At 36.9% G+C, this 23,178-nt stretch overlaps 1 protein-coding gene and 1 pseudogene across 1 annotated transcript; both read right to left on the reverse strand.

Annotated features, from left to right (window-relative positions):
• Positions 1,113-2,054, reverse strand: OR8K70P (olfactory receptor family 8 subfamily K member 70, pseudogene; annotated as a pseudogene).
• OR8K62 (olfactory receptor family 8 subfamily K member 62) lies at positions 10,083-11,167 on the reverse strand. Its single transcript, XM_002693740.4, has one exon. It carries the CDS (start codon positions 11,103-11,105, stop codon positions 10,083-10,085), a length of 1,023 nt encoding a protein of 340 aa, XP_002693786.4. The 5' UTR covers positions 11,106-11,167.
• Positions 11,168-23,178: the final 12,011 nt, after the last annotated feature.

Here is a 23,178-nt window from a genome sequence, read left to right on the forward strand (position 1 = left end):
ATATTGAATAGTTTGCGTTGGAAACAAACAGAGATCAATCTGTCATTTTTGAGATTGCATCCAAGTACTGTATTTCGGACTCTTTTGTTGACCATGATGGCTACTCCATTTCTCCTGAGGGATTTCTGCCCGCAGTAGTAGATATAATGGTCATCTGAGTTAAATTCACCTATTCCAGTCCATTTCAGTTCACTGATTCCTAGAATGTTGACATTCACTCTTTGCATCTTTTGTTTGACCACTTCTAATTTGCCTTGATTCATGGACCTGACATTCCAGTTTCCTATGCAATATTTACAGCATCAGACCTTGCTTCTATCTCCAGTCACATCCACAGCTGGGTATTGTTTTTGCTTTGGCTCCATCCCTTCATTCTTTCTGGAGTTATTTCTCCACTGATCTCCAGTAGCATATTGGGCACCTACTAACCTAGGGAGTTTCTCTTTCAGTATCCTATCATTTTGCCTTTTCATACTGTTCATTGGGTTCTCAAGGCAAGAATACTGAAGAAGGCTGAGTGCCAAAGAATTGATGCTTTTGAATTGTGGTGTTGGAGAAGACTCTTTTGCGTCCCTTGGACTGCAAGGAGATCCAACCAGTCCATTATGAAGAAGATCAGCCCTGGGATTTCTTTGGAAGGAATGATGCTGAAGCTGAAACTCCAGTACTTTGGCCCCCTCATGCGAAGAGTTGACTCGTTGGAAAAGACTCTTATGCTGGCAGGGATTTGGGACAGGAGGAGAAGGGGACGACAGAGGATGACATGGCTGGATGGCATCACTACTCATTGGATGTGAGTCTGAGTGAACTCCGGGAGTTGGTGATGGACAGGGAGGCCTGGCCTGTTGCGATTCATGGGATCGCAAAGAGTCAGACATGACTGAGCAACTGAACTGAACTGAACTGAACTGAGATTTCATATGTAAATAGAAAAAAACAACTAGAATATGTTCATTTATTAATGTGTTCAGAGCACTCAGTTTAACTGGTGCACAGAAGTCAATCTCTAAATATATGTTGAAATCATTTATCCTTGCATTTCCCTCTGAGAAAACTCATAACAAATTTCAGTGTTCATAGCCTCATTCAAGGAACCACATAGCAAAATGAACTTAAGAGAAGATATTATATAGTTTTTTCCATAGTCTATTGCCAGCATATTTTACATCTATTTTCCTCAAGCTGTAGATCAAGGGATTTAACATGGGGGTAATTAGTATGTAAAATATAGATGTCACTTTATTACCATCAAAGCAATGGCTGGACTCTGGTTGAACATACATAAATATCAAAGTCCCATAGAACACTGTAACCACGGTCAAGTGGGATCCACATGTAGAGAAAGCCCTGTGCCTTCCTTCATCAGAGTTCATCCTGAGAATAGCTGTAAGAATAAGCAGGTAAGACACAAGAACTAGTAGCAGAGATGAAATTAAATTAAAACCTGCAAAGATCAGAATAATCAGTTCAATTTCATGTGTATTTGAACAAACCAAAGTTATCAAAGGGAGAAAGTCACAGTAGAAATGTCTGATGACATTGTAGCCACAGAAGAATAAATTAAACATTTTTTATAGTGATTAGAAGAGACACAAATGTGCTATAGACATAGGAGATTGCCACCAACATCGAGTATGCCCTTTTTGACATGATGACTGTGTAGAGAAGAGGGTTACAGATGGCCACATAGTGCTCATAGGACATTGCTGCCAGAATAAAAAGCTCACTAATAATGAACATAATGTAGAAAGCTCCCTGAATGGCAAAAAAATTGTAGAAGATTTTATTTTGATCCACAAGAAAATTTACCAACATTTTGAGTCCCACAGTTGTTGAATAACCGAGATCATAAGAGCCAAGTGCCTGAGAAAGAAGTACATAGATGTCTGTAGCCTGGAGTCCACCTTAGTGAGGATGACCATGCCCAAGTTGCCCACCACTGAGGTCACATAGATGATGAAGAAGAGCCCAAAAAGTGGATCCTGCAGCTCAGGGTGGTCTGTGATTCCCATGAGGATGAATTCACTCAGTACTGTTCTATTGAGCTTTTCCATCAAGGTTTATCAGAAAACCTATTCCCTATAAAGATATCAGCATAGTCAGTAGTTATCATATAGTATCATCTGGTAGGGTTTAGTACCCAAAGCTAGTACAAATATGACAAATTTGAATTTCTAATTCATGGTATTTTAAAATAATCCTAACTGTCACACTAAATACACATAACAATGATAGATAGATTATAGATAATCAGTGATGATAGAGATAGGGATGGCAATAGAAATAAATCAGTGGTTTTTCAACTGGTGAAAAGCTGTCCTCCAAATAACCTTGATAATCTTTTGAGAGATTTGGATGCAGGAATTGCAGATATTGGAGGGAGGCTACTGCTGGCATGTAATGGTTAGAGTCTAGTGATGCTGCTGGAATGAACCACCCCCCCATCAGCATAAAAAACAAAAATTTACCAAACCCAAAATATCAATAAGGCCAAGATTCACAAAGACTTTTAAAGACAGATATAAATAGATACAAAGATATAGGAGGTAAAAATGAAAAAAAAATAGTTAATACTTTATATATTAATTTTACAGATGATTATTAAACTTTTAGTATGTCATTTATATAATGATAACATAATTGGGGCATTCCAGGCGACTGAGTTGTAAAGAATCTTTCTGCTAATGCAAGAGACATAGTTCGATCCTTGGGTTTAGAAGAACCCCTGGAGAAGAAAATGGCAACCCCCTCTAGTATTTTTGCCTGGTAAATTCTGAGGACAGAGGAGCCTTGTTGGGCTACAGTCCATGGGATTACAGTCCATGGATTCAGACATGACAGTGACTAAAAATCAGTAATAACATAATTACATTATCACATAACAGTCCCTGATGGTGCAGATGGTAAAGAATCTGCCTGCAATGTGGAAGACCTGGGTTCAATCCCTGGGTCAGGAAGATTCCATGGAGAGGGGAATGGTTACTCACTCTAGTGTTCTTGCCTGGAGAATTCCATGGACAGACCCTACAGTCTTTGTGGCCACAGAGTCAGACACAACTGAACGACTAACACTAACTAATATATGTTAGTTACATAATAAAAACTGAACCCAAATTTTAATACTCAATGGAAACATTAAATCAGTTTATAGTAAAAGTCATGTGAGACCCTTTGTGAATGCAGATGGTGCAGGATGAAGCAATTAACACTGTTGATACAGGACATAAGCTTTCAAAAGGAAACTCTAACAGATTGTAGTAGAAACTACTTGTATATATCCTGGGAAATACTCCAGGAAATAGACATGGGTAGATAGAGTCAGCTATACATACAACTGTGGTATATGTAAAGGAATACTTTGAAAAAAATGATATAACTAATCTTACTCTATTTTTCCATATTGGAAAAATCAACTCTTCCTTTTTTGCAGTTTCTGGGAAGACAGATGAGAATTAAATGTTTCAGTGTGTCAGTAGTATTTGGAAATATGCCTCAAATATCATGTATTTAATGTGTTCTTAGTGTGTTTGAGGGTTGATTATCTGATTATTATTTTTAAAACTATCCATTTTGAGAAAAATATGTATTTGTTTCATATTCTCCTGGAAACTTAACATGTTATATATCATAATACCACCATAAACCTGATTACTTAAGAGATTCCTAACTACCAAAAATGTTTTTTCATGTCAATGTAAAGTAGAAATGCCCATCTTTGCTTATTAAAATACCAGAAAAAAATAAAATTTACAGATTTTTAAAAATTTGTATTAATTCCCTGGTAGCTCAGCTGGTAAATAATCTGCCTGCAATGTAGGCGTCCCTGGTTTGAATCCTGGGTCAGGAAGATCTGCTGGAGAAGGAGTAGGCTACTCACTTCTGTATTCTTGGGCTTCCTTTGTGGCTCAGCTGGTAAAGAATCCACCTGCAATGCAGGAGACTTGGGTTCAATCCCTGGGTTGGGAAAATCCCCTGGAGAAGGGAAAGGCTACCCACTCCAGTACTCTGGTCTGGGAAATTTCATGGACTGTATAGTCCATGACGTCCCAAAGAGTCAGACATGACTGAGCGACTTTCACTATTAATATTTCTGAGAAGAAAATAAGAAGAGCACAGAGACAATGACTGAATAAAATCTAGCTAGAAACTAACCACTTGCAGCTTCATGATTCTGCCATGATTTTCATTTTTATTCTTAACCCTTTAGTTAGGCTTCTTGTGTTATACTTTTCCTTTCTTATTTGTATAATTAGGCATTTATAAAAATATAAATATTACATAACATGGCACTGATGTTTCAAAGATGCTCATTAGTGTTTGTGAAAATACTTGTATAATTAGTCTGAAGAAAAAGTACTGACGTCCTATTCTGCTTATATATTAACAATAGCAAAGTGTACACAGAATTAAAACAGAAATCCCCTTATTTTGCTGTGGTTTATCATAGAATAAAAATATTACCTTGTTAGTATCTTCAGAACTATCTGGATATTGACAAAATATGACACTACATGAGCTATACTGCTTACCTGTCATGAAACCTCTGTCTTGGCTTCCTCGTGTGCTTCATGACATGCATAGTAAGAACAACTTATGGATTCTTTTCCATCCTCTGGGACTCTCCCTGAGGAGATGACAAGCAATTTCTTGCTTGACCCTGAAGCATTTGAAAGCTTAACAGAAACAAGGGAGGGGATATTTTTGTTAGTGGTCCAGGATTGTTTATACACACCAATGAGTTAGAATATTTACAGGTATTTTTGTGTGCCGTTTCACCTTTTACTCTTGAATAATTTTCTTCTTCACATGACCCTAAAGTTTATTCTCTGTGTTTGTGTGGCTAGACTATGCTACCCAGATGTTTAATAAAAAAACAGTCAAGGTGTCTCTGCAGAGATACTTTTTTAGATGTGATAAACTTTCAAAGCAGTAGATTTTGAGTACAGCATATTTCCCTCCAGAATATGGTGAGACTCTTTCAATTAAGAGTGAGAAACCCCAAAGAAAAAGGAATCATTTTTCCAGATTGCCACAAAAAAAGTCTGCCTTGGTTTCTTGCATTTGTGCTCAGCATCATTTAGTGCTGTCTGCCACCCTGGCCCACAGATTTCTGCCTTACCATCCCCCATTATAACATTGTACACTTTCTTAAATAAATCTATTTATCTATCTGTCTATCATATATCTATATTATATTCCCTGCAATACCCTAATATGACCATATAGGAATCTGGATTAATATATCTCATCTGTAAGACAAGCCTGTCAGTATTCCTTCAGCTCTCCAAAAGTCTCTCTAGTGGATTTCAAAATGCTGTGCTAAATTACTGTTCTATGGCATTATTTAAAATGTTTAAATGAAATACAAATAATAAATTTTGTGTGTATATATATATATATGCAGAATTTTGTATATATATTCTTTGCTTTTTTTAACTCTATGGAGCAGTCATGTCTGACTCTTTGGGACCCTATGGACCTTAGCCAGCTCTCCTCTGTCCATGGGATTCTCCAGGCAAGGATACTGGAGTGGATTTACCTTTAACACATTTCAATATTTCTTGCTTTTCCATCATGTCCAAAATCCTCTCCAATTCTGCTTGTCTACCTTGACATATGTTTTCATGTGTCTCATGTAATCCACATATTCTACAACAATATAACTTGTTATTGAGCTGTAAATGTGCATTGTTGAATATAATTCAGTAGCTATTTGTGGTTTATCTATGCTGTAGCTTTTCACTATTCATTAAACTCAAAATTCATGGATTTTTTCTTTATTGATTCTTTTTTATGGCCAATTAATCTACAACCAACTAGAAAATAACACTGCAATGAAGAAAAGATGGTTTCTTCAACAAATGGTGGTGGGGAAAATGGACAACTATGTGTAAAAGAATGAAATTAAAACATTCTCTATCACTATACATAGTAGATTAAAGGTCAAAATGTAAGACTGGATACTATAAAACCTTTAGAAGAAAATATAGGCAGAGCACTCTTTGATATAAACCATCTCCCAGAGTTATGGAAATATAGACTACTCTTTCTTATCCCATATTGTTCCAAGCAGCCTTAAACTTGATTTAAAAAAAAAAAATTATGTTGAAGTAATTATAGGATCACAAGAAGGTTTCAAAAAGAAAACATGGAGACTTCTGTCCATTTTAGTTCTCTTAGCGGTAACAACTTGCATAAAACACTACAATATCATAACCATGAAATTATCTTTGGTAAAATTGACTAAATTTGTTCAGACTTCACCAGACTTGCACGCACTGATTTGTGTATCTTCATTTATATAATCACATACCCTCCTCAATGTTATCATATGTGCACAGTTGTATAACCACACTATTGTCAGCACACAGACTTACTTCATCACCATGGATATCGCTCATGTCGTTCCTTCATCGTCACGCCCATTCTCTCCTCTAATTCTTATCTTTAACCTAAAGATAAAATAAAATACTTACCTTAAAATACTAAAATAAAAATTTTACCTTAAAATACTAAGCAGCTTTCATCACTATAATTTTAACAATTGAATATTTTATAAAGAAAATACCACGTGTAATCTTTCCCAATAGGTTGTGTTCATTCAGCATAATTTTCTTGAAGTGCATTCAGACTTTTTGTATATCAATGCCTGTTCTTTACCAGGGCTGAATATTATTACATGGTGATACACCTTATTCACTCATTGAAAGACATGTGGATTGTTTTCAGTATTAAACTATGTGAAGTGAGTAAGTTTACCAACTCATTCAATTTGTCTTTGGTTTTGTTACTCAGCACTTTGTACTTTTCAGTATACTGATCTTGTTTATGTATTTATTTATTTGTTTGTTTCACCAAAACATTTCATTTTTCTCTGGTAATTTACATGCCTTCTTAGTTTCTACTCAATTATTTTATTATATTAATATTGGCGAGATTTAAATGATATGTGTGTAAATTACTTTTAATGTGAAATATATTATTTTCTCATTATGCATTATTGTTTCCATATTTTGCTAATTCAATTTGATACAATTTTGTTTAGAAGTTTTGAATATATATATTAATACTGATACTGTTATTTTTTTCTTAAAATAACTTCTCTTGCACTTTTATAACAGGAAAGTTTTCCAAGTAGTGTTAGGAAATGTACCTTCTCTTCAGTTTTCTGAAGGAATTAGAAGTTATTTGTTTACCTCTTTAGCCCTAAACATTATGTAGAGTTTTGCAATCAAAGCACCTGAATCAGAATTTTGAGTGGAGTTATTTTAACACAAATTTATGCCTGAGATTGTCTTGATTCTTGATTTTTTAATAGTGTGTCTTAGTGTCCAAACACATCAATATATATATATTTAAATTATATCCTTTCATATGGTTCTGGCCTTAAGCATAAATTGCTATTTCAAAGAAATATTGGGGTTGGTAAATTTTCCTTGTATTTTCCTTTTTATCTAATTTTATTTATTTAAAAAAATATTATTATACTATGCATTAAATTATATTTACATCAAAAATGTCCATTCAAATTATTCATTTGTGTATAAACTGGTATTTTTCAATGTTTGCATTCTATGAAAAATTAGCCAACTTCCTTAAATAACAGATATATGGGATATTATATATACTTAGTCACAGTTAATTTTTAAAATTCAGATATTAGAGACTATATCTTTCCTCATTATGAAAGTTATAGTGTTAGTTGCTCAGTTCTGTCTGATTCTTTATGACCCCATGAATTGAACCCATCAGGCTCCTCTATCCATGGGATTCTCCAGGCAAGAATACTGGAGTGGATTGCCATTCCCTTCTCCAGAGGATATTCCTGACCCAGGGATTTAACCCAGGTCTCCTGTACTGCAGGCAGATTCTTTACCATCTGAGCTAAGGGAAAGATCATGAGAGTTATAACCATTCATTTAAGATGTTTGGGGAAGAATATATAAAGAAAAATATAAAATTAAGCATTTTAATAATCTCAATAGCCACTACTATCTAATGTCATTTTACTGTATTTCTGTCAACATAATTTCCTAGAAACAAATGTTTTTATTTTACTTATATGTGTATTGTTCATACTTTTTTCCTAATTAAAATCAACTGTAAAAACTTTTAGTAATATTTATTTTATATGTGTGTGTGTGTTAGTTGCTTAGTCATGTCCGACTCTTTGCAACCTCATAGACTATAGGCCACCAGACCCCTCCATCCATGGGATTCTCTAGGCAAGAACACTAGAGTGGGTTGGCATTTCCTTCTCCAAAAGGAACTATAGAAAGAAAGAAAGTGAAGTCACTCAGTCATGTCTGACTCTTTGTGACTCCATGAACTGTAGCCTACCAGGCTCCTCCATCTGTAAAATTTTCCAGGCAAGAGTACTGGAGCAGGTTGCCACTTCCTTCTCCATATTTTTATATGACATTATACATATCTGGCATCTGGTCCCATCACTTCATGGCAAATAGATGGGAAACAGTGGAAACAGTGTCAGACTTTTTTGGGGGAGGCTCCAAAATCACTGCAGATGGTGACTGCAGCCATGAAATTAAAAGACGCTTACTCCTTGGAAGGAAAGTTATGATCAACCTAGATAGCATATTCCAAAGCAGAGACATTCCTTTGCCAACAAAGGTCCATCTAGCCAAGGCTATGGTTTTTCCTGTGGTCATGTATGGATGTGAGATTTGGACTGTGAAGAAGTCTGAGTGCCAAAGAATTGATGCCTTTGAGCTGTGGTGTTGGAGAAGACTCTTGAGAGTCCCTTGGACTGCAAGGAGATCCAACCAGTCCATTCTGAAGGAGATCAGCCCTGGGATTTCCTTGGAAGGAATGATGCTAAAGCTGAAACTCCTGTACTTTGGCCACCTCATGTGAAGAGTTGACTCCTTGGAAGACTCTGATGCTGGGAGGGGTTAGGGGCAGGAGGAGAAGGGGACGACAGAGGATGAGATGGCTGGATGGCATCACTGACTCGATGGACATGAGTCTGGGTGAACTCCAGGAGTTGGTGATAGACAGGGAGGCCTGGTGTGCTGCAATTCATGGGGTCGCAAAGAGTCGGGTACGACTGGGTGACTGAACTGAACTGATACATATTTCCTTGATGCTGGGTACAATTGAAGGAAAAAGGAAAAGAGGATGAAAAAGTAGTAGATGAGAGGATTAGGTAGCATCTCTGACTCAATGGACATGAATTCGAGCAAAATCTGGGAGACAGCAGAGGACATAGGAGCCTGGTATGCTGCAGTGCATGAGGTTGCAAAGAGTTGGACATGACTTAGCAACTGAACAGCAAAAACAACATACACATAATTATTTTATTTCAATGAATGTTATTCATTGAAATTTAATTGACTACATAGAAAATTCTACTTCTTTGTTGGCAGACAAAGAAGTGAGTCTAGTCCCTCGATGTAAAGAAAATGTCTTGAATGTTAAAAATACTAAAAGTAAGCAAAAAAATGGGGGACTTTAGTGAGGGTTTGGAGGAAGTTGGTCCAGATATCATATGATATATATCAATTGTTACATTTCACATTACACATTTGCTATAAATACAGCATAGACAAAATCATGAGACTGCCTCCTTTTTACTTCTTAAAAGAGAAATTGAGTTTGCTTTTAACACACCTCATGGAAGAACATGAAGACTAAAATGGAGTGAATGTGCTAACACAAAACACACACATGTACACAAACACAAATAGATACTTTAAAGTTTATTCCAAAGACTGACTGTCCTAAAAGTCATTTCATTCTCCTTCTGTACTTACTGTTTTTCATCATTCCTACATAGCTTACTCTCCTTGACTGCTCTTATGGTCTATTGTGTCCTAATTCATCCCACTGTACTCCAAAATTGATTTCATATTTTGCTTATATTTTGACTCTTGTCAAAGATGGCAAATATTTTCCTGTTTTTTCTTACACTAATAAATTTATATCACATAGAAGTGTGAATGGCATGTAGAAGTTATTCTCTAAATATCTAAACTGTTGTGTTCATTTTCCCCTCTGAAAACACAAAAAGTGAGATATGAAGTCCTTAACCTAATTTGTAGAAATCACATTGACACTGATCATTAGGAAAAGATACTACATAGTTTTCTCCACATCTTCTGTAGTGCATATTTTACATCTTTGTTTCTTAAGCTATAAATCAAAGGATTCAACATGGGAATAACAAGCGTGTAAAATACAGATGCCACTTTATCAGTGTCAAAGGAATGACTGGACTTGGGTTTCACATACATAAATGTCAAAGTGCCGTAGAACACTGTGACCACTGTCAGGTGGGATCCACAGGTAGAAAAAGCCTTCTGCCTACCTTCAGCAGATTTCATCCTGAGAATAGCTGCAAGGATGAGCAGATAAGACACAAGAACTATCGCAAGGGTGAAAGTCAAATTAAAAGCTGAGAAAATCATTATCATAAGTTCAATTTCATGTGTGTTTGAGCAAAGCAAAGATAACAAAGGGAAATTGTCACAGTAGAAATGACTGATAACGTTATAGCCACAGAAAAATGAATTAAAAAGCTTTATGGTGATCAACAGAGACACGAATGTGCTATAGACATAGGGGATTGCCACCAGCACTTTACACACCCTTTGTGACATGATGACTGTGTAGAGTAGAGGGTTACAAATGGCCACATAACGATCATAAGACATTGTCGCCAGAATAAAAAGTTCATTAATAATGAACATGATGAAAAAACCCATCTGTGTAGCACACAAATAATAAGAGATTTTATTCTGATCCACAACAAAATTTACCAACATTTTGGGGCCCACAGCTGTTGAATAACCCAGATCAGTAAGAGCCAGGTGCCTGAGAAAGAAGTACATGGGTGTCTGTAGCCTGGAGTCCACCTTAGTGAGGATGACCATGCCCAAGTTGCCCACCACTGAGATCACGTAGATGATGAGGAAGAGCACAAACAATGGAGCCTGCAGTTCAGGGCGGTCTGTGATTCCCATAAGGATGAATTGACTCAGCACTGTTCTGTTGTGTTCTTCCATTTTATCAGAAAACATAGGCTGGATAGAGACCTCAGAGTAGTAAATAGTGTTATGATTTAAATCATAGTGGTTTTTTAGCATTCAAAGTTAATGTAAATATAATAAATTTAATTTTAAAGTTTAGATTCTATTAAAATGACTGCCTCCTGGAAGTAAAGCATACATTTAAAGACATAGAAACGGTTACAGAGATAGCAATACAGTTGGAGAGAGGGCTAGGTTTGTCATTTTCCAGTGAGAAAAATTAGTTCCCCAAAGAGCATTCAATAATATCTTGAGGCTGTTTGATTGTCACCAGTGGAGGAAGTGTGCTGCTGGCTTCAAATGGTTATAGCTCAGTGACACTTCTAAATATGATACTGTATTATGGTATCCCCCCAACCAGAAAGAATTATTATGCTTCCGTTGTGGCTCAGATGGTAAAGAATCTGCCAGCAATGCAGCAGACCTGGGTTAGATCCCTAGGTCAGGAAGATATCCTGGAGAAGGGAATGGCTACCCACTCCAATACTCTTGCCTGGAGAATTCCATAAATGGAGGTGCCTGGTGGTTAGAGTCCACTTTTACAGGCTTTCCTGGTAGCTCAGATGATAAACAATCTGCCTGCAATGCAGGAGACGCTTGTTCAATTCCTGGATGGGAAAGATCCCTGGAGAAGGTGTAGGTGAACCACTCCACTTTTCTTGGGCTTCCCTGGTGCCTCAAATGGTAAAGAATCTGCTTGCAATTCAGGAGACCTGGGTTTGATCCCTGGGTTGGGAAGATTCCTTGGAGAAGGGAACAGCCACCCATTCCAGTATTTTGGCCTAGAGAATTCCATGAACAGAGGAACCTGGCAAGGAACCTGCAACTCCATGGGGTTGCAAAGAGTTGGACACAACTTAGCAACTTTCCCTTTACTCAAATGCCAAATGGCTATTTTTGGCAAACACTGACACATGTGTAGATATATAGATTGACATAAAAATAGATAAAGGAAACAGAAAGGGAAAGTATTGACATAACCTTTATTACTTGACAACTTTTTAGTTATATATTATATGCTATCAATTCTGTAACTACAAATCTTTAATTTGTAAGCTGTCTAACATGCAAGTGTGTTTTCATGTGTACAATTATGTAAGTTAGTTCAGGTGTCTGCCATACATTATAATGCACCTGTATCCATGTATCTGTGATTTTTTGTACTTACTGTACAGTAGTTTGTACTGTAATATACCATCTTTATTTCTATCCCAGGATATCTGGAAGCAAGTGTACAAACAATGGTGATGGGTGCTATAAACCTATTAAAGTTCAATACTATATAGTCAATTGCATTAGTTGGGGACCTAGGGTAACTTTGCTGATGAAAAAAGAAAGTGTTAGCTCCTCAGTCTTGTCTCTCTGTGACCCCATGGACTGTGGCCCACAGTCTCCTCTGTTCATGGGATTCTCCAGGCAATAATACTGAAATGAATTGCCATTCCCTTCTCCAGGGGATCTTCCAGACCCAGGGATCAAACTGCCATCTCCTGAATTACTGGCAGGTTCTTTACCATCTGAGACTCAAGGAATCCTACAGATAAATCAAACTTGCAAACATGCTCTCGGAAGGAAACCCGTTATTATGTAGAGGACTTACTGTAATTATAATTTATAATTATACTTACATAATTACATTTATACAGTATAACATAGTCATGTTCTAATTGCATATATTTTTTAAATCCTATTTGCAGTTGTGTGTAGACACATTTAGTAGTCCCTGTATTCAAATATATTTATGTGAAAGATCTTCTGTCTACTGATAGTAAAAGATGAACTAATTAATACTCTTGACTAATACTGGACAGAGGTGTAAAAGTAAGGAAATCCTATCAGAACATATTAGACATTTGTCTTCATACAAGGAAATTTTAAGAAATATACATAGGTTGATATAATCTGTTATTCCTATATTTTGGCATATACAAAGGAATAATTTGGCAAGTGTAAATTTTGTGAATATCTTTACATACATCGGCAAAATCAACTGTTTATTGCAGGGTTGCTGTGAAAATAATCAAAAATAAAATATTTCAAATTATTCATGGTACCTGAAACACCCTCAAAATCAATTACATAGGAATTTTTTGTTGTTTGTTTTCCACTTCTTAGTAGAGACAGCAGGTTACCTAAAATAGATTATGCTTACACAGGTACATATAAATTCATTTTTTGTGACTTAATTTTTTGTCAGGATTATCATGATGATTAATAGGTTGATACCTGTGTTCAGGTAACAGATCCCAATTTCGTGACTACAAGGGGACTGTCACTTCTTTTGAATAATTTATGGACTATCTTACCTCATATATGTAATGTATATTAACCTAAAATTTTGCACATTTCTTTCCCCAAGATTATTTTCAGTATAACTGACATATTCCGAGTTGTTGGTAATGTGTAATGTATATTTTGTCAAGGAGGAACCAAAGATATTGTAAGGAAACTGAGCAAATCGAGAGAAAGTGATGTCACTGGAATTTGTTTTATATAATGAAATTTTATAAACATTACTTTTGGATAAAGACATTGTCCACCTTATATAAAAAATAAGTTTTAAATCACTATATTACACAATAGGATACTGGCAAAATAAAATATATGTATGTGTTAGTTGCTCAGCCATGTCTGACTCTGTGACCCCATGGACTGTAGCCCACCAGGCTCTTCTGTCCATGGGATTCTCAAGGCAAGAAGACTGGATTCGTTTACCATGCCCTTCTGCAGAGGATCTTCCAGACCCAGGGATCAAACCCAGGCCTCCCACATTGTTGGTAGATTCTTTACCATCTAAACAACCAGGGTCTACCCTTATATATATATATATACATATATACTCTTTGCTGCCCCATGAACTGTAGCCCACCAGGTTCCTTTGTCATGTAATTTCCTAATTACAAACAAAATAATAGTGTCAGGAGCTCCTTAAGTTTAATAATTCAAAAAATATTTTATTAAAAAATAAAAATATTTTAAATGTTAAATTATAAATATGTTTGTAGGAAATAAACACACCTCAAATAAATCTTGTGTACAAGGCTGTGAGCTTCTGATATCATGTCCTTGCATACATTAATTTCTTATGTCAGAAAATACTGAGCTACAATTAATTTTCTTAAATTAATGAAAGGAGGCTTATAAGTCTTGTTTAGGTGCAATTTTTGAAAGGCTAAGAATAAATAATTACACTGGCAAGAGCTGATTTTCCTGTAAGATAATTAAGGACTGAAAAGCTTATTTCTAACAACATCAGAATTGTATGGAAAGCATCAAATTACTTTTTCCTATTTGCTATCTGTGTTGATTATCTGATATTTCATTTTAAAATCATAGTCTTTGAGAAAATTACATGTGTTTTCTGTCTGATTCCATTGGAAACATGCTGTACATTATATCATCACCATAACACTCAGCAAAGTCCCCTAGGCTCCAAAAATTACTTTTCACATCTCAATGCAAAGGGGAAATCCCCATTTTTCTCATCAAAAGATCAGGAAAAAAATTATGCATTAATTTAAATGTTCATTAAATATACAATTTTTGAGAGGAGACTAAGAAAAGCTCAGAATCAATAACTAAAGATTTGGAAAGACAATAACCTGGAAGTTGACTACTTGCCACTCCATAATTTTTCCATAAGTTATATATATAATTTCTTACTCTTTCAGTTCAGTCACTCAGTCATGTCCGACTCTTTGCAAACCCATGAACCTCAGCACACCAGGCCTCCCTGTCCATCACCAACACTCCCAGAGTTCACTCAAACCCATGTCCATTGAGTCAGTGATGGCATCCAGCCATCATATCCTCTGTCATCCCCTTCTCCTCCTGTCCCCAATCCCTCCCAGCATCAGAGTCTTTTCCAGTAAGTCAACTCTTTGCATGAGGTGGCCAAAGTACTGGAGTTTCAGCTTTAGCATCATTCCTTCCAAAAAAAAAACAAAAAACAAAACAACCCAGGGCTGATCTCCTTTAGAATGGACTGGTTGGATCTCCTTGCACAAGAGACTCTCAAGAGTCTTCTCCAACGCCACAGTTCAAAAGCATCAATTCTTTGGTGCTCAGCTTTCTTCACAGTCCAACTCTCACTTCCATACATGACCACTGGAAAAACCATAGCCTTGACTAGACGGACCTTTGTTGGCAAAGTAATGTCTCTGCTTTTGAATATGCTATCTAGGTTGGTCATAACTTTCCTTCCAAGGAGTAAGCATCTTTTAATTTCATGGCTGTAATCACCATCTGCAGTGATGATGCATCTTACTCTTTAGGCTGTCTTATCTCTCAGTTTTGTCCTTTCTTATATGAATTGTCATGCGGGAAAGACTCTTAAGAGTCCCTTGGACTGCATGGAAATCAAACTAATCAATCCTAAAGGAAACCAACTCTGAATATTCAATGGAAGGACTAATGCTAAATCTGAAACTTCAACCCCTTGGACACATGACGCGAAGAGCTGACTCATTGTAAAAGATGTTAATGCTGGGAAAGCTTGAAGGCAAAAAAAAGAAGAGGGTGGCAGAGTATGAGAAAGTTGAATAGCTTCACTATCTCAATGAACATGAATTTGAGCAAACTCCAGGAGAGAGTTAAGGACAGGGAAGTCTGGCAGGCTGTAGTCCATGGGATAGCAAAGAGTTGGATACAACTTAGCAACTGAACAACAAATTCACATATTGAAGTCTTGATATAGAACATAAATATTACATAAGCATTGTGGCACTGATGTTTCAAAGGTGGTCATCAGCAGTGGTGAAAATATTTGTATATTAATCTAAAGAAAAAGGGGAGCCGTCCTATTCTGATTGTGCATTAGATAACAACCTGTTATCAATAACAGGACGCATACAGAGGTCAATCAGAAATCTTGATATTTTGATATGCTTGGTTATAGAATAAGTGCTCTATTGCAAATTACCAAACTACTTGTATATTGGTAAAATATGATACCACATGAAATATACTACCTGCTTACCTGTCACAAAAGGTGTGTCTTGATCTGTCCATGTGTTTCAGAATATGCTTAGTGAGAGCAATTTATGGAAACTTTTTCAGTCTCTGTGTCTCTCCCTGAGGACATGATAAGCAATTTTGTGATTGTCCCTGAGGCATTGGAAACCTTAATGGAACCTAGGGAGCAGATGTGTTTATTACTAGTCCAGTGATTTGTATTCCCCCAAAGTGAGTAACGGAGAAGGCAATGGCACCCCATTCCAGTAGTCTTGCCTGGAAACTCCCATGGAGGAGCCTGGTGGGCTGCAGTCCATGGGGTCGCGAAGAGTCGGACACGACTGAGCAACTTTACTTTCACTTTTCACTTTCATGCACTGGAGAAGGAAATGGCAACCCACTCCAGTGTTCTTGCCTGGAGAATCCCAAGGACAGGAGAGCCTGGTGGGCTGCCATCTATGGGGTCACACAGAGTCGGACACGACTGAAGTGACTTAGCAGCAGCAGCAGCAAAGTGAATAAGATTTTGTGTGTTTTTCCTCTTAGTTAGCTTCCTGTTGATTCTGTTGCTCTGGTGTACTCTGATCCCACCAGATAGGGATCTGGAATAATGTAATTTACCTGTACAACAAGCCTGTCAGTATTCCTATCATTCTGTAATGGTCTCCTCAAGTGGGTGATGCAAAGGGGATCTGTTGAATCAGTCTTATTGTGTTACATAAAACATGTAAATGAACTAAAAATAATAGTACATTGTGCATATACAAACTGTTTTCTTTCATATTTCTTTCTTCTTATTTTTTTTTTAATATAGGGGATTACTGTTTTAATTGCTGTGCTGTGCTCGGTCACTTAAGTTGTTTCTGACTCTATCTGAATTTTCATAAAGTTGATTGCCAAAGAATAAGTTTTCATTTCCTCAGCTGAGTGCTCAAGAGTGATTCGTATTAAATATACCCTTTGAACTCTGATGCAGCTCAGTTTATAAAGTTTACTATGATAGCTACTAATTTTGATATCATGATCTATAAACTCTTCTCTAGTTCTATAACAGAGAACAAACCTGCCTCCATATCACATATTACTTTAGCTCTGAATTATATGCTCCGTTGCCTGTGCTTAGTCATGTTGGACCTGCCCCTTTTTGAAAATGAATTTGCATATAGTCTGAAATATACCTAATAGCTCCTTTTTAAAACTCTGATGTTTAAAGGTACAAAGAGTGTAACAATGGTCTTGCTGGAGGTTGGCATGAACATTATGACCAGATCTGTGTGGACTTCTGCAAGAACACAGCATTCCTGCACTGAAAAGTTTGCAACAATCAGCCACAACCCTTTCCCTTTTATTATTAAAGAAGCCTGAAGTCTACCTCTGTTAAGATGATTCTTTGGAACATTAGTCTACCATCTTCTCTGCTTGCTGGCTTTCCTAATAAACTCACTATTCATTGTACCAGGAACTCCTCTCTTGATGTATTGTCCTATTCTGCAGCACAAGCTTAGGCTGGGTAACAATTCTGGGTCCCAGACAGAGACTTTGCCCTATATTGTTCTCTAAAGATTTTCTGTCTTACATTTTGCATTTTTCTACTTTTAATTTGATTTTTAAATGGTTTAGATAAACATTATTTGTAGTTTGTTTCCCTTCAGTTCAGTTCAGTTGCTCAGTCGTGTCTGACTCTTTGCAACCCCATGGACTGCAGCACGCCAGGCCTCCCTGTCCATCACAAACTCCTGGAGTCCACCCAAACCCATGTCCATCGAGTCGATGATGCCATCCAACCATCTCCTCCTCTGCTGTCCCCTTCTCTTCCTGCCCTCAGTCTTTCCCAGCATCAGGGTCTTTTCAACTGAGTCAGCTCTTCACATCAGGTTGTTTCCCTTTTGAATGTCTAATTCATCTAGCCCCATTTTAAAATAGACTTTTATTGAATTACCTTTGCACATTCATAAAGAATTAATCAGATTTCAAGGGCAACTTGTGAGTTTTTATTCTGTTCTGTTGATTTATATGGCCATCTCTCCACCAGTACTAGCAGTTTTTATTACTGTAGCTACGTAGTAAGATAGTAAATCTTAGCACAACGAGGAGTGATCATTCTTCATTATTCTACATTTTAACATATGTTGGGTGGGCTTCCCTGGCAGCTCAGATGGTAAAGAATCTGCCTGCAATGCAGGACACCAGGGTTCAATCCCTAGGTCAGGAAGAGCCCCTGGAGAAGGGAATGACAACCCACTCCCATATTCTTGCCTGGAAAATTCCATGGACAGAGGAGCCTGGTGGGCTACAGTCCATGAAGTCACAAGGTCACTCTTCAGATTTAGTTATTCTAGGTCCTTGGCCTGTCATACATATTGTAGTATAAACTCATCTGTGTCTATAGAATATCTGCTGAAACTTCATGGACTTTGAATTAAATCTATAGATCACTTTAGAGAGAACTAGGATTTTACCACATTTAGTCTTTCAACTGTAAACTGAGTATGTTTAACATCTCATTCCGAACATCTTTGATTTTGTTAATTAGTATTTTCTACTTTTCAGTGTACAGATCTTCTTAATTTTTTTCTTTGTTCCACAAAAGTGTTTCACTACACTTGATGATGTCCAAGTTTGCTTAGTTTTCGCCTAAGTATTTCATTTTACTTGAGGTGAATTAAATGGCACGTACGTAAATTTATTTTTTAATATTAAACTTATGATACAATTAGCTAATCATTATGCATTATTATTTATACATATTGCTAGATTAAATCTGTTCAATTTTTGTTTAGAATTTTTGAATATCTATTAAGACTTGTATTTTTTTCTTAATATCTTTTCTTGTTTTTTATACTACTGGAAAGCATTGATTTAAAAGTTGGAAAATGCAATAGATTTTTTTGTTGTTTGGCTCCAAAATCTCTGCAAATGGTGATTGCAGCCATGAAATTAAAGGACGCTTACTCCTTGAAAGGAAAGTTATGATCAACCTAGACAGCATATTAAAAAGCAGAGACATTACTTTGTCAACAAAAATCCATCTAGTTAAGGCTATGATTTTTCCAGTAGTCATGTATGGATGTGAGAGTTGGACTGTGAAGAAAGCTGAGTGCCGAAGAATTGATGCTTTTGAACTGTGGTGTTGGAGAAGACTCTTGAGTGTCTTGGACTGCAAGGAGATCCAACCAGTCCATCCTAAAGGAGATCAGTCCTGGGTGTTCATTGAAAGGACTGATGTTGAAGCTGAAATTCCAATACTTTGGCCACCTCATGGGAAGACTTGACTCATTGGAAAAGACCCTGATTCTGGGAGGGATTGGGGGCAGGAGGAGAAGGGGATGACAGAGGATGAGATGGCTGGATGGCATCACCGAGTCAATGGACATGGGTTTGTGTGGACTCTGGGAGCTGGTGATGGCCAGGTAGGCCTGGGGTTCTGCGGTTCATGGGGTCACAAACTGAACTGAATTGAAAGAAAAGAAGAAAATCAGTTACTTCTTACTCCTCAATATCAAGTAGTCAGTGCACAAGAACCTGATTTGAGGGAGTTATTTTTAATATACATTTCTATTGAGATAATCCTTATTCTACAATTTGTTGTAAAGTGTTTCTTAGTGTACATACATGAATTCATACACACACTTATATATATGTTTAAATTACACCTCATGTTTCTGACTTAAAACTCAGATTACTGTTTCAAACACAATAATAGGGTTGTTAAAGTTTCTTTGTATTTGTCTTTTTCTAGTATTCTAGTGATCTTTTAACATTGTTTCTGTATTATGTATTAAATATAATCGATATTCAAAATACTCTATCAAATTACTCATTTATGCTGGTAAATCATTCATTTACCAACTCCTATTTTTTCAAGTATTCATATTCTATTAAAAATTGGAAAACTTCCTTAAATAAAGTTTGTGTGTGTGCTAAGTTTCTTTAGTCATTTCAGACTCTGTGTGACCTATGGACTGCAGCCTGCCAGGCTCCTCTGTCCATGGGGTTTTCCAGGCAAGAATACTAGAGTGGGTTGCTGTGCCCTCCACCAGGGGATCTTCCTGATTCAGGCATTGAACCTGTGTCTCTTATGTCTACCTGCTTTAACAGGTGGGTTCTTTACCACTAACTCTATTTGGGAAGCCCAAATAAAGTATGGATTCAGATAATATTGAAATAGAGAGTAACATAGAATGAATGAAATGTATTGGAAACTTATGTGAATCTGAATTTTTCCGCTTTTGTACATCATTTTAAAGGGACTTTCATATGAAGCACACTGACTGATTTTAGAAAAAGTATATTGCATTATGCTTACTCAAGATTTTTTTCAATTCCAAATATTAGACACTTTCTTTATCATAAAAGTTGCAATTATTTACTAAAGATGTTTTGGGAAGAACATATAAGCAAATTTATTAAATTAAGCATACCGATAATCTCAGCAGCCATCAATAACTAAAATTAACATTTCACAGTATCACTGTCCAATATAATGTTCTAAGAAGATAGTTTACATTTATAAGTAAATATTTCTTAGCTATATTAATTTTCATAATTTAAAAATCAACTATAAAAAACTTATTAGTAATATTTATTTTTACAAATGAATTTTGTTTATTCAAATTTATTTGACTGCATGAAAAATGTTAATATTTTTTAATATTTTTTATTAAAAATGTTTATTTATTTTTAGCTGTTCCTGGTATTCATTGCTGTATGCAGGCTTTCTGTAGTTGCAGCAGGTGGGAGCTTCTGTTTTTGTGAAGCACAGGCTCTAGGTATTCTGGCTTCAAAGACTGTGGCCCAAGGGCTTATCTTATCCAGAGTATGAGGGATCTTCCATGACCAGGGATGAAACCTGTGTCCCTGGCAATGGCAGGCAAATTCTTAAGCACTGGACCATCAGAGAAGTACTGATCACATGCAAAATTTTAGTCTCTGACAGTGGCTGAAAGAAAGAATCCAGCCCTCTATGAAATAAATAAAAACCATGAATGTTAAAAAATATGAAAAGTAAACAGAAATGTGGAGAGATTTAGGAGTCTCTTGATGAAAGAGAGATGGCTAAAACTGGAGTTTCAGCTTTAGCATCATTCCTTCCAAAGAAATCCCAGGGCTGATCTCCTTCAGAATGGACTGGTTGGATTTCCTTGCAGTCCAAGGGACACTCAAGAGTCTTCTCCAACACCACAGTTCAAAAGTATCAATTCTTTCATGCTCAGCTTTCTTCACAGTCCAACTCTCACATCCATACATGACCACTGGCAAAACCAGAGCCTTGACTAGTGGACCTTTGTTGGCAAAGTAATGTCTCTGTTTTTCAATATGCTATCTAGGTTGGTCATAACTTTCCTTCCAAGGAGTAAGCGTCTTTTAATTTCATGGCTGCAGTCACCATCTGCAGTGATTTTGGAGCCCCCAAAAATAAAGTCTGACACTGTTTCCACTGTTTCCCCATCTATTTTCCATGAAGTGATGGGACCAGATGCCATGATCTTCATTTTCTGAATGTTGAGCTTTAAGCCAACGTTTTCACTTTCCACTTTCACTTTCATCAAGAGGCTTTTTAGTTCTTCTTCACTTTCTGCCATAAGGTTGGTATCATCTGCATATCTGAGGTTATTGATATTTCTCCCAGCAATCTTGATTCCAGATTGTGCTTCTTCCGGCCCAGCATTTCTCATGATGTACTCTGCATATAAGTTAAATAAGCAGGGATACAATATACAGCCTTGACGTACTCCTTTTCCTATTTGGAACCAGTCTGTTGTTCCATGTCCAGTTCTAACTGTTGCTTCCTGACCTGCATATAGGTTTCTCAAGAGGCAGGTCAGGTGGTCTGGTATTCTCATCTCTTTCGGAATTTTACACAGTTTATTGTGATTCACACAGTCAAAGGCTTTGGCATAGTCAATAAAGCAGAAATAGATGTTTTTTCTGGAACTCTTTTGCTTTTGGAAAAGACTCTGATGCTGGGAGGGATTGGGGGCAGGAGGAGAAGGGATGACAGAGGATGAGATGGCTGGATGGCATCACTCACTCGATGGACGTGAGTCTGAGTGAACTCCGGGAGTTGGTGATGGACAGGGAGGCCTGGCGTGCTACAATTCTTGGGGTCGCAAAGAGTTAGACACGACTGATCGACTGAACTGAACTGAACTGATGAAAGAGAGAGAGAACAGTAAAAAAGTTGGCTTAAAACTCAACATTCAGAAAACTAAGATCATGGTATCTGGTCCCATCACTTCATGGCAAATAGATGGGGAAACAGTATTTTGGAGGGGGCACCAAAATCACTGCAGATGGTGATTGCAGCCATGAAATTAAAAGATGCTTGTTCCTTGGAGGAAAAGCTATGACCTATCTAGACAGCATATTAAAAAGCAGAGACATTACTTTTCCAACAAAGGTCCATTTAGTCAAAGCTATGTTTTTCCCAGTAGTCATGTATGGATGTGAGATTTGGACTGTGAAGAAAGCTGAGCATCAAAGAATTGATGCTTTTGAACTGTGTTGTTGGAGAAGACTCTTCAGAATCTCCTGGACTGCAAGGAGATCCAACCAGTCCATCCTAAAGGAAATCAGTCCTGAATATTCAATGGAAGGACTGATGCTGAGGCTAAAACTCCAATACCTTGGCCACCTGATGTGAAGTGCCGACTCATTTGAAAAGACCCTGATGCTGCGAAAGATTGAAGGCAGTAGAAGGGGATGACAGAGGATGAGATGGTTGGATGGCATCACTATCTCCATGGACATGAGTTTGAGTAAACTCCTAGAGTTGGTGATGGACAGGGAAGCCTGGCATGGTACAGTTCATGGGATCACAAAGAGTTGGACACGACTGAACAACTGAACTGAACCTGAATGGCACTTTGGAGTAAGGTAGTATGAACATCATAACATGTACATCAATTGTTTCATGTCACACTATACTTTCACTCAAAATACAGCATAGACCAAGTCATGGAACTGACACATTATATTTCTTAGAAGAGGAACTATGAAATCAATGCAGTGAGATAATGTATCCTTATCAACATATAATGCACACTCAATCAGTCAAATTTGAGGGAAAACAGCAACATGAAAGAGAAGTAACAAATATAATTTATAATATAGTGAACCTCTTATGTAAATATAGTTTGCATATGACCCTTATATGGTCAATTTGCAAAATGACACT

Source organism: Bos taurus, chromosome 15, assembly GCF_002263795.3.
Source record: "Bos taurus isolate L1 Dominette 01449 registration number 42190680 breed Hereford chromosome 15, ARS-UCD2.0, whole genome shotgun sequence".
Classification (NCBI taxonomy): Eukaryota; Metazoa; Chordata; class Mammalia; order Artiodactyla; family Bovidae; genus Bos; species Bos taurus.